Below are 12,747 nucleotides of genomic sequence, written 5' to 3'. Positions count from 1 at the left end.
TTTGAATATAATAATAACCACAACAATAATAAATAATAATAATTAATAATAATGAAAATAAAAACATGGAAATCACTCCATATTCAAAATCTTTTTTTTATAAATTTATTTTTTATTGGTGTTTAATTTGCCAACATATAGAATGCTCATCCCATCAAGTGCAAGTGCCCCCCTCAGTGCCTGTCACCCAGTCACCCCCATCCCCCACCCACCTCCTTTTCTACCACCCCTACTTTGTTTCCCAGAGTTAGGAGTCTCTCATGTTTTGTCTCCTTTTCTGATATTTCCCACTCATTTTTTCTCCTTTCCCTTTTATTCAAAAATCTCTGTTTTTTGGAATAATTATGTGTATATTTTGGAATCAGAACTGAAAATAACTTTATATAGGAAATGTGAATTTATTTATCTTGAATTGTATATTACCATAGTTGATGATATTCACATTTTGCACCCTGATTTCATTGAACCCAGAGAGTGACAAATAGGAGATGCAAAAAGGAGATTTTCCAAGGAAAAGAGAAGCTCAGAGAGGAAACTGATGTCTAAATGGCAGCTGCAGTAGCACATCCCTCCTACTCCTAAAATTGATGTTTTTCTCCTGGGAATAAGGTCCAGAGTTGGAAGGGGAAAAGTCAAAAAGAAACAAGAGAGATCTGAGAAGCTGATATATTGTTAGATAGATAGATGATGTTAGATAGATAGATGATATATCTCCTAGAATTATGGTAAGCAAAGTAGGTGATCAATTACTATATGTAATTTAAAAGACATATCAGAAAGGGAGACAGAACATGGAAGACTCCTAACTCTGGGAAACAACTAGGGGTGGTGGAAGGGGAGGAAGGCAGGGGGTAGGGGTGACTGGGTGGCGGGCACTGAGGTGGGAACTTGATGGGATGAGCACTGGATGTTATTCTGTATGTTGGCAAATTGAACACCAATAAAAAATAAATTTATTATTAAAAAAAAAAGAGTCAGCGCCCAACCGACAGAGCCACCCAGGTGCCCACTTCCATAATCTTTCAATGTTCGATGGCATCACAGGTAAAATATCAGGGACTATAATATTTTTCATATGAAGATTTTAAATTCCATTTTTTGATTATACAGGAATATTAAAATGTAACACTTTTTATTTAAAAAAAAAGACACTACTGTAAAATCCACTTTCTTAAAAAAATCTTCCCCTCCAGTTTTCTTCAGTGTCTTTCTCCCTTCCATTAAAAGTAAGGAAGGGGCACCTGGTTGGCTCAGTGGTTGAGTGTCTGCTTTTGGCTCAGGTCATGACCCTGGGGTCCTGGGATCAAGCCCTGTGTTAGGCTCCCTGGTGGGAGCCTGCTTCACCCTCTGACTCTCTCTCTACCTTTCTCTGTGTGTCTCTCATGAATAAATAAATAAAATACTTTTTAAAATAAAATAAAAGTAAGGGATTAACACTTTGATTTTTCGTTTATCCCTAAAACTTGAATTCAGATAGCCCTGAGCAAGTTAATATTAAGCTAACATTCGTCATAGCACCTTAGTGTGAATAGATTGATCAGATTACTCCCTAAAAGAACAAAGAAATAGGACAAAAGGAAAAGCATATTGATGGGGAAGAGGGGTAAATAAGTTACAACACAATACAAACCTAGATGGGTAGACCTGGGGAGAAGTGGTGGTCCTAGCTAAGCAGCATAAGAATATAGGACACTTGTCATCTCTTCTAATGTCGTAAGTGATCTGCAAGGGCTTCTGGGCCACCTAATAAGTGATCACTAACTCCTTTAACCATTCCTCTAAGAAATTCATTAATGTCCTAGAAATATTTCCTCTCCCTTTTAAAAATGAAAATAGACATTCTTAAAATAATAATACATTAATAAAATTAAATCTCTGGTATCCCAAAATGATCCTAAAAAGTATAATCCATGCTAATCTGAAAAAATAGTAAACAAATATAATATGGACAAGGCTCTTCCATTATAAGAACCCACAAAATTATTACTTGTGATCCCATTACAATGCTAAATTATATTCAAACACAAAGCACTGTTAAATCAAACAGACCAGAAATGGTTACAGTTACTCTTTTTAAAACACAATATAACACTCATTTAGAATTCATATAACACATCAAAATATGTATCTTACAATGAATTATAAGGAGATAAATACACTTGTTAGCAGCACAAAGTCTGTTTTCTAGTAAGATATTATTTTAATAACAAAGGACAAGCAAAATCAATACTTTTCTAGAGAAAACATTAGAAAAATTTCCATTTCTCTAAGATATTAGAATTGATTTTGGTTTTATCATTCCCCCCATTCATATTAGTATCATAACTGTGTGGCTAAAACAACTCCTTGTCTATAAAAATATGTTGGAACCTTTGTTGATTTCCACATTCCTCCAGATGAGAAGTAGCATGTATCTTTATTATATAGCACACAGATTTTATGTAGATCATTGTTTTAAATTAGAGCATTTTGCAAAAACATGTTTCAAAGTACTGTAATATTTTAGATCTCAGATTTAATTATGAATCATATCTTGGGTCTGCTACTTGCATACTAGTACCAAACTAGTACTAGTATACTGCTACAGGTAGCAGATAAATAACTGTAAGGGGAGTCCAATGCTGCCAAAATTAATCTTTTGCAGTTTTTTTTCTCCCAAAATGTGAAAGAATTTCCTTCCATAGCTGCTAGGAGGTAGGCTGTGCATGACTCACAATGGTATGACTCGGGTAAAGCTGGACCAGAAAAATTTCTGAAGGTCCACAAATTTCAATGGTCCACATGCCTAGCTGCCTTCAGTCCATGAAGGTGACTTGACAGTTGCCACTTAAATTAAAGAAATAAATACAGAATGGTGAGGCTTTTAAAAGGTGTACCCATCTCTTCATCTTTTTTCTCTGGCCTAAGCTTAGTAATTAATTAGTGCACTGCTTCTTTCATAGGCTCAAAAAGTGCAGTAACCTGTCAGAGATAGTCAATGTTACTCTAGGAGCATGGTAAAAACTCTTTGTATTATTCAGGTCCATATATTTCATTACATATTCTTTGGAAATAGTTTAAGAGTACTGGAACTGTGATTATCACTTATCTGCTGTCTCCTGGACCTATAGAGACAATTTGGGTCACATTGTATGTTCTTTGGTGAACTATTTGGCTTGGGTGGATTCAGTATGACATCTTATACAGGCCATAGAGGTTACTGTATGTGAATGTATTTCTTGTTATTACTTTAAATATAACAGAGGCCTGAGTTCAGATTTTCATTTTATGAACAGGTGTGATAGATGATGTTTCATATTGACAGTTAAATGAAGGAAATAGTTATTTGAGTCTTCAAATCCTGGATTATAATCACACATGGGAGATAAAAATGATCCCATGTTTATACCACTTTCTTTTCACAGAATAATATATTGTCCATCCTACTTAAAATACAATCAAAATATGATGTTTGAATATAAACTGTGGCTACTAGTATAAAAAGACAAACTACATTGCCTCTAAATACAGAGACTCAGTGTCCATTGCAGCAAAACTAAGTGCTTATGATGAGCCCAAGCTGATAGTCTCCTGTGTCTTAGGTTCACATAAAACTGATGACTCTGAGTACATATATATAGAATGCCACTGAAGTTTTACAGTTTAATTCCTGACTTGATAACAAATTATTACATGGACATGTCAACATGTGATGGTGGAATACAGTGCTTTAAACAGCTTCCTCATATAGGTAAAATAGAGCATAACTGAAAAGTCGTCAGTGCTCCCTGTGATTACTTTCCAGTGGCTTGTGATATTACAAATACCTTCTGATATACTTGCATTTCAGATAACATTCAGGTTTTGTTTTAATTTAGCATAATTCAGTGGTATGGTTGCTTACAAAGGATTTTGCATGGAGTTGGATGCTATCTTGTCTTGAAAGTCGTCTTCTGAACTCATTAGTGGTGAAGTAGTATATGACTGGGTCAAGACAGGAATTCATACTAGCAAGACAGAGAGCAACTGAATGAAATATTAGAATCACCCTTCTGGTTAGGCAGCTTTGAATTTTGTTGGACTTGACCAGGAAATCCAAAGGAAAACTGAAGTGATAAGGTGCAAAGCAAATTAGGAATACTCCTGCACAGGTTAGAATCATCTTCAAGGCTTTCTTTTTCTCCCCAAGGTCTTGGGCCACAGGATATTTATCATGCAGTGATAAAACTGTCTTCCAGGTACAATATAGGACAATCAGAAGAGGAGTGACAAACCCAATCAATTCGCCAATGGTCATCATGGCAATATACTGGGCCAAATTGACATTCCTGGTAGGAAGATCCACAAAACATTTGGTTCTATTACCTGCGGTGTCATCACTGGTTCTGAGGAGAGGAAAGAGAAGACAGGCAAGGCAGATGATCAACCAGCCAGCAATGCTGATATATAGGTCATATTTCTGTTTGCAATCATGGAAGCGAAAGGGGTATATAAGAAACAAAAACCGTCTCACGCTTATGCAGACCAAGAAGTAGATGCTTGCATACATGTTGACATACTTCAGGTAGAAACAGAACATGCAGAGGCCAGGCCCAAATGGCCAGTCATGATTTAAGTAGTAAAAGATCCTCAGTGGCAGGGAGAGAACTTGTAGTAAGTCAGCAATGGCTAAGTTTATCATGAATATCACAGCCCGTTTGGTTTCTTTCATATAGCCATAAAATACCCATAAAGCTAATATATTCCCTATGAGACCTGGCACAAGAATTACAGTATATGTCACTGCATAGATAAAATATCGAAAATCTGTCTTGTCCCCATCTGGCCCAGTACACGTGACATTAATAGGCATGTTTCTTTCCAGAACAACTATCTTTGCTAAATGGTGGATCAAAACAGTAATTCACGATCAACTGCTCCTCTTTCTAAAGACTTTATCAATGGGTTGTAGAGAGTGAGAATAAAATAACCTCTTTCTTACTTCATTGGTCTGAGCCTTTACATAATTTGGAAGACTTTCAAAGAAGTATTTGCATATTTGCCTTGGATTTTTTTTATAGTAATCACACTCAAGTCTAATGTGCAAGCACCGATTAACAAGCTATTATAACTTTTCCCTCTTGTTTACTGTTATAAGGCCTTCTGGGACATCATGACAGTTGATTCTCTCCCATTTGGATTATGAATGTGCCACACAGAAGCTCTTCAAATTTCCATATGATGATAGGCATCTCTTTACAGGTGTTTGACAACAGTTTTTTTTTTTTTCTGACTTTTGGCTCACATAGAAGGAAGGTTTTGTTTAGTACTCAGTGAGTCCGCAGTTCTTCAGAGGTGATTAACTTGGATACATCAGCTTTCTGAGACTTTTTCAGTTAGGTGTTGAAAGCTAAAAAATGGGAAGCAAAGGCAGAGCTGCAAGTGAAAAAACAAATAAATTATTGTCTGGCACTTTTGCAAAAAAATAAAAAGCCTATGTGTACAAAAATCTATTCATTTGAATGGAAAATTCTGATGTAAGTGAGGGTGACAAACCAGTTTATGTAAATCACTTTAGAATCACAGGAAAGTATAGCTAGAAGTAACCTGAAAGGTAATGTAGTCTGTGTCTTGAACCAACTTTAAGAGCTTTTTAGAAATGCTGAGGACTCTCAGGCCCCACCCAGGACCTGTTGAAACAGTCTGCAGTTTAACAAAAGCGACATGTGATTTTTATGCATATTTACATTTGAGAGGCTCTGATTTAGATCCTGATTCACAAACCACATTGATTGTCAGACTCATCTGATGGAGTTTAAAAAAAAACAACTTTCTATAGCTTTCCTGGTATCTCCTCCAGAGATTCTGATTCAGTATATAAGCCCCAAATTTGTATTTTTTAAAACCTTTCCACATGATTCAGATATAGTCAACTGAGCATTCCTCCTTGAACCATCATTATAGAGGCTACTAACTTGGTCAGAATCCTTCTCAGATGTCTGAAAATAAGTGAGCAACCAGCCTCTCTTTAAATACTGCATTAACATGGGTCATTTAGTCATCTCTTAAATATCCTGGTTAACAGACCATAGTACCAGTAGAGAGAATCAAAATCCCAAGGTAATTGATTCAGCTGGACCCATGAGTTTTGTTCTGTGGTGAACAAATTTTAGCTTAAGGACTTGAATAGTTGCCTTAAGGCTGCTGCAATTCAGGAAGATTTAACTGACTTTAAAGACATGTGGGAAGAACAAAAATGGAATAAGAATTATGTAACATCCTGCTTTATATTATCAAATCCATTGTGCTTTAAAGTGTGCTTTAAAGTGCTTCCTGCCATTGAAAGAATTGTTTTGTTAAATTTTTTTGACTCAATTGCTTAATAAGAAAAATAGCACATTTTTTTCAAAGATATGGTGCTCGGGATCCCTGGGTAGCTCAGTGGTTGAGCGCCTGCCTTCAGCCCAGGGTGTGATCCTGGAGTCCCAGGATCGAGTCCCACATCGGGCTCCCTGCATAGAGCCTGCTTCTTCTTCTGCCTGTGTCTCTGCCTCTCTCTCTCATGAATAAATAAATAAAAATTTAAAAAAAAGATATGGTGCTCATTTTAACTAAAAGACCTGATGAATTATATCTTGGGTAAGGACAAAGTAGATAGATGACATTATAATATACAAGGAAGCACAGCTGTAAAGAATAACATAACATAGATATTGAAAGTGATTAAAATTAGAGGTTGTTTAATTCTAAAACTGAAATACATCTTTATAATATTTACACAGGTAGTGATTTTGCATAGGTGGCAGGCAAAATAAGGTGGCAGATCAAACAATCAAAAGCCCTTGGTTTTCAACCTTCTTTTAACTATACAGCAGTCATGGTCTTCTAATGTCACTGAATAGACATTAGTTTAGAAGTTTATACAACTATACATCCAGTCAACCTCCATTGAACATCCATTTTTCCTTGTGGGCAATGACTCTTAAATTTATATTTCTTTTACGCTGTAGCTCTCTTTCCAACTTTATATAAGAACTCTTGAGTTATCACCTCAAAATTCAATCTATGAAAATTAATATTTGTTCAAAAATATGTCTTATCTTATCTTGTCAGATTATGTCATCTCTTTGATAAAAAAAATCTAATGGTTTTTGCTCCTCTTACTTAGAAGAAAGATCAAAGTTATTTACAATGGCCTACATCTCTGGGGTGCTTGAGTGGCACAGTCGGTTAAGCTTCGGACTCTTGGTTTCACCTCAGGTCTGATCTCAAGGTTGTCAGATCAAGCCCCATGTGAGGATCCATGCTCAGTGCAGAGTCTGCTTGGGTTTCTCTCTCCCTCTCCCTCTGCCCCTCCTCTCTCTACCTCTCTGTTTCAAATAAATAAATAAATAAATAAATAAATAAATAAATAAATATTTTTAAATGGCCTAATCTGTTTTTTAGTTATTAATTTCTGTCTGTGTCCTTTTTATGCCTCTGTTTTCCTGCTTATTCCACCCTACCATAGCAAGGCCAGAAATTCTTTGAAGTCAGAGGCTGGGGTTTAGACACCTTTATATCCCCTGGAGCACCCAGAGGTATGTTTGGAATGTGATGGATTCATCCAATATTTATTCAACAAATATTTATTCAACATCTACCATTTGCCAGGCACTGCTCTTGATATGAGGATAGAGTGGAAAAGGGCACATGATTTCAGTCTTCATGGACCTTATTTTCTAGTGAGGCAGAATGATAATTGCCATACAGTATTTAAAAAGTGTGTTTGTAGGCAATCTACAGCATACTCTATAGGACAAATGAAGGTAAACTAAAATATTAAGAACATTTTTCCTTAAGTGAAGTGAAATCAAATCTATGACTACCCTCCCAAACTCTATAATCTTCCTATTTGTCATTCTGTCAGTGGGCACATTTTAGTGCATTTTCATATGTATATCCTAGCCTGTAACCTCAAAATGCTTCTGAATAGAATATATACTTTACAATTCCTCTGGCTTCCTCTGGGAATGTTGATGATGATTTCCCTTTGTTTAAATAGCATTATTTTCTAGTAGGAAAAGTTGCTTGGAGTGACTGAAAAAGCTTTCCTTCATGGGAAAAAAGAAACTAGTTAAAACCCATGCTTTAGAATGAATATAAACTCCTCAGTTTTTAAAGAGTGATGGAGACAAAAAAATAAAGGAGGCATTTTTCTTCAGAACATGACACTATTTTCTGAGATTTTCCTTTCTTAGGAAAGAAATCCATATCACCTCAGACACAGAAAGAGACTCCAGTTTGAATGAGGTATTTATTTAAAGAATCATGCCAGCATCTTTGATCAAATTATTTTTTGCTATCAGGAGACTAATCTTCCTTAATTTTACATACTTCCTTTTGCGAAGAAAAAAAGAAGAGAAAAACATGAAACTAATGGCCTAAATCTGACCTGATCCCCAGCAATCTACACGTCAGAAACTATTTCATATGGAGTCCTCATGGGAAGTTATTATCTTCATTTACAGATATTTATGTTCATCCAAACCTGAAGCTTTACTAAATTTCACTCATGATATGGTTCAAGAGTATTTTCCAGCAATATTTTGCCTTTGGTTGCTTTTCCAGGAAAGACGTGATTCAAATGAATATCAGGGATAACTTTTTGTGTTATTTTACTGGGACTTCTTCTGAACAAGTTACTATTATCTATGAAGGTGCTAGACTTTTACCCATCAAAATGTGTTTTTGTATTTTAATAAAGAAAGTGAACGACTGGGGTGCCTAGGTGGCTCAGTCCATTAAGTGTCTGCCTTCAGCTCAGGTCATGATCCCAGAGTCCTGGGATCAAGCTCTTCACCTTGGGCTCCCTGCTCAGTGGGGAGCCTGTTTCTCCCTTTCCCTCTGCCCTTCACTTGTGCTTGATTTCTCTCTACTTCTCTCTCTCAAATAAATAAAATCTTTTTTTAAAAAAGAAAGTGAACCATTAAAAATATTAGATCATCAAATGACCTAATTTTTAATGGTGGTCTTCAAGCCATATTAGGGGCAAGTAAAGACTATATTTTGGGATGTGAAACTCTGCCCAGCAACCATCCAGTCATAGGTCATAGGCAACTACTTACCCAAAAGCCAATTTTATTTTAGAGTTCTAGTTAGGTTTATACTTTAGTAAGCCAAAAAAAGGCAGATCTAGTGCTTCAAGTGACTGCAAATGATGTGGGACTGAATAAGGTGTGTACATGTGTGTGGGAGGCAAATGTTTGTTCCACTATAATTCATAAGTAATCACAAATATTGAATGCAAGAGAGCAAAATAATTTCTTCCTGATTTTTATCAAGACACAGCATATATCAGGTGTCCTTTTTCACTTTTAAAAATCTTCAAAGTCAAATGCTTTATAATCTTTCCAGAAAACCTGTCTGGCAACTGCAACTAGGTAAAGAGCTGACTACAACACAGTACACAAATACTTTAGAAAGTCTTTCCTGGCTAATCCTCTTAGGGAATTTACCAGTTCTGTCCTACTGAAAATTTAATCATAATTTTTATTTTAAAGAGGTGTGTTCTGCTTGGATACTACATTCAATTAGGCTTCCAATTTCTCTTATATTTGATAACTCTTATGATTCCTTCATAAGCCAACTTCATAAAGAGGAGGAAGTAACTATGTTTGGACACACAATGCAGTTACTGTGGGCATTGGCAGTTTGCCAGTAAGTTCTTCCATTTGCCTCAGTCTAAATGTCTTTGCGGAGTTCTGAAGCCCATTTCCTCTTCAACAGATAGTGCATCTTGTTACTCTGAGTAGTACTCTTTTAATTACCAAGAGACAGCAAGGAGTATATTACTCCCTCTCACATTACCAATAAGTAATGCCCAGTCACGTTGCCTTTTCTCTGATATCCTACGTTTTGATCTTTCATATCCTGGAGACAAAGGAACATCAATTGGTATTGGTGACCTCAGAGGCTATTAAAATCTGCACTGATAATTAACAAGTACTTTAGCCACTATCCACTTCCTTGCTCTTACCATCTGTTAAAAACTGTTAGTTTGTTCTTATACAGCTCGTATCTCTCAGTATCTTGTTCTTTACACACAATAGAAAGCTATTTGTTTTTATTTTCCCTTTTTCTTAAGCAGTGTTTCTCAAAATGTGGTCTCTGCACTAACTGGAATGCATATTAAAAATGAAAATTTCCAGATGGAACAAATCTTAACTTTCAAAGGATAGAGCCAAGGTAGCTACATTTTAACAAGCTACTAAGATAAACAAATCTGAGACCCTTCAAATCAGAGTCTTCTTTGAGTTACAAAGGGCAACATCAATATTAATTTAGTAATTTTCTTAAGCTAAAATCTTCAATTAGATGACTTTGAAGGGTTGAATGGATAAAAGAACAAAACCCATATATATGCTGCCCATGAGAGACACACTTCAGAAATAAGGACAACACAGATTGAAAGTGAAGGAATGGATAAATATATTCCATGTAAATGAAATAAAACAATAAAAACAAAGCTGGCATATCTATAGTCAGCAGACAAAATAGATTTTAAACAAAGACTGTAATAATAGACAAAGAAAAACACATAATGATAAAGAAGTCAATCCAATAAAAGGACCCAACATTTACATATACATATACATATACATATACATATACATATACATAAAACGTAGGAACACGAAAGTACATAAAACAAATACTAATAGACCTAAAAGGAAAAAAATTACAGCAATGCAATAATAATAGAAAATTTTAACTTCTCACTTATATTAATGGAGAGATCATCCAAAGAAAGAATTAATAAGGAAACATCATTCTTAAATGACACATTGAACCAGATGGACTTTTTTTAAGATTTTATTTATTTATTCATGAGAGACACACAGAGAGAGAGGCAGAGACACAGGCAGAAGGAGAAGCAGGCTCCTCACAGGGAGCCCGATGTGGGACTTAATCCCGGATCCCAGGATCAGGCCCTAGGCCGAAGGCAGATGCTCAACCGCTAAGCCACCCAGGTGTCCCGAACCAGATGGACTTAATATATAGAGAATGTTGCATCCAACAGCAATAAATACACATTCTTTGCAAGTGTACATAGAATATTCTCCATTATAAATGACATGTTAAGCCACTAAACAAGTCTTAATAAATTCGGGGAGACTGAAATTGTATCAAACACATTCTCTGACCAATATGGTATGAAACTAGAAAGAAATGGCAAGAAACATTTGGAAAAACCACAAAAATGTGGAGATTAAACAACATGCTTCTGAACAACTAATGGGTCACTGAAGCAATCAATGAAGAAATTTGAAAAATACCAAGAGAGAAATAAAAACAGAAATATGTCGTACCAAAATATATGTGATACAGCAAAAGTGTTGCCTGAGGGAACTTCCTAGCAATACAGCCCTACCTCAAGAAACTAGAAATATCTCAAATAAACCATCTAACTCTATACCTAAATAAGCTAGAAAGGAGTAATAAAAAACCTCAAATTCAGTAGAAGAAAGGAAATAATAAGATCAAAGTGGAAAAAAAATGAAATAAAGACTAAAAAGAAAACAGAAGAGATTAATGAAATTAAAAGCTGCTTCTTTTCAAAGATAAAAAGAATAATAGACCCTTAGCTATACTCACCAAGAAAAAGAAGATAGATGGCTCAAATAAAAAGAAATCTGAAATGAAAGAAGTTACAACAGGTATCACAGAAGTACAAAGGATCATAAGAGACTATTACTAATGTACACCAACAATTTGGACAACCTGAAAGAAACAGAGAAATTCCTAGAAATGTACAATTTTTCAAGACTCAACCATGAGGAATTAGAAATTCTGAATAGACAGATTACTAGTTAGGAGATTGAATCAATAACCAAAAAACCTCCCAACACATAGAAGTCCAGGACCCGATGGCTTTACTGCTTAACTCAACAAACATTGAAAGAATATTTAATAACTATCCTCAAAATCTTCCAAAAAATTAAAAACACTTTCAAAGTCATTTTACAAGCCCAGCATTACCTTAAAACAAAAATTAGACAAAGACACACCAAAGAAAGAAAATTACATGTCAGTGTCCCAGGTAAATATACCTGCTAAAATACTTAACAAAATATTAGCAAATCAAATTCAACAATACCTTAAAAAGGGTGATACACCAAGATCAAGTGGGATTAATTCCAAGGATGCAAGAATGGTTCAATGTCTGCAAATCAATCAATGCGATACATTACATTAATAAAATGAAGAATATAAATTATATGATTAAATGATTATATATGATTGCAGATGGAGAAAAATAATTTGACAGAATTCAGTATTCATTTATAATAAAACAAAGAGGGTATGGAGGGAATGTACTTAAATATAATTCAGGCCATATATGACAAACCTACAGCTAATATCATACTCAATGATGAAAAGCTGAAAAATTTTCTTCAAAGCTCATGAAAAAGACAAGAATGTCCACACCTCCTATTTTTATTCAACATAGTTTTAGAAGTCCTAGCTAGAACAATTAGGTGGGAAAAATAAATAAAAATGTATCCAAAATGGAAAGGAAGTAAAACTGTCAAAATTTACAGATGACAAATACTGACAGTTATATACTTTATATAGAAAACCCAAAATACTCCATCTAAAAAAATGGCTAACACATGAACTCAGCAAAGTGTCAGGATAGAAAACCAAGATGCAGAAATCTGTGGTGTTTCTGCATGTTTATCAAATAATCAGAAAGAAATTTAAAAAATAATTTTAAAATTGCATCAAAAATAAAATATTTAGATA

The 12,747-nt window shown here is 35.0% G+C and overlaps 1 protein-coding gene across 2 annotated transcripts in view; it reads right to left on the bottom strand.

Annotated features, from left to right (window-relative positions):
• Positions 1-261: 261 nt before the first annotated feature.
• GPR174 (G protein-coupled receptor 174) overlaps positions 262-12,747 on the bottom strand; it is a 63,464-nt gene continuing 50,978 nt past the window's right edge. The window contains exons 3-4 of one of the 2 annotated variants that reach the window (XM_035711820.2): positions 12,098-12,163; positions 262-5,394 (exon numbers count right to left, since the gene is read on the bottom strand). In XM_035711820.2, the coding sequence (XP_035567713.1) occupies positions 3,854-4,831 (978 nt within the window). In that variant the 5' untranslated portion in view covers positions 4,832-5,394; positions 12,098-12,163 and the 3' untranslated portion in view covers positions 262-3,853. The remainder of the gene's footprint in view (positions 5,395-12,097; positions 12,164-12,747) is intronic. The other variant, XM_025466261.3, reaches the window with a different exon arrangement.

The sequence above is a fragment of the Canis lupus genome, chromosome X, assembly GCF_003254725.2.
Source record: "Canis lupus dingo isolate Sandy chromosome X, ASM325472v2, whole genome shotgun sequence".
NCBI lineage: Eukaryota > Metazoa > Chordata > Mammalia > Carnivora > Canidae > Canis > Canis lupus.
Note: the sequence above shows the minus strand (reverse complement) of the source record. Positions and strands in the feature narration are given on the sequence as shown.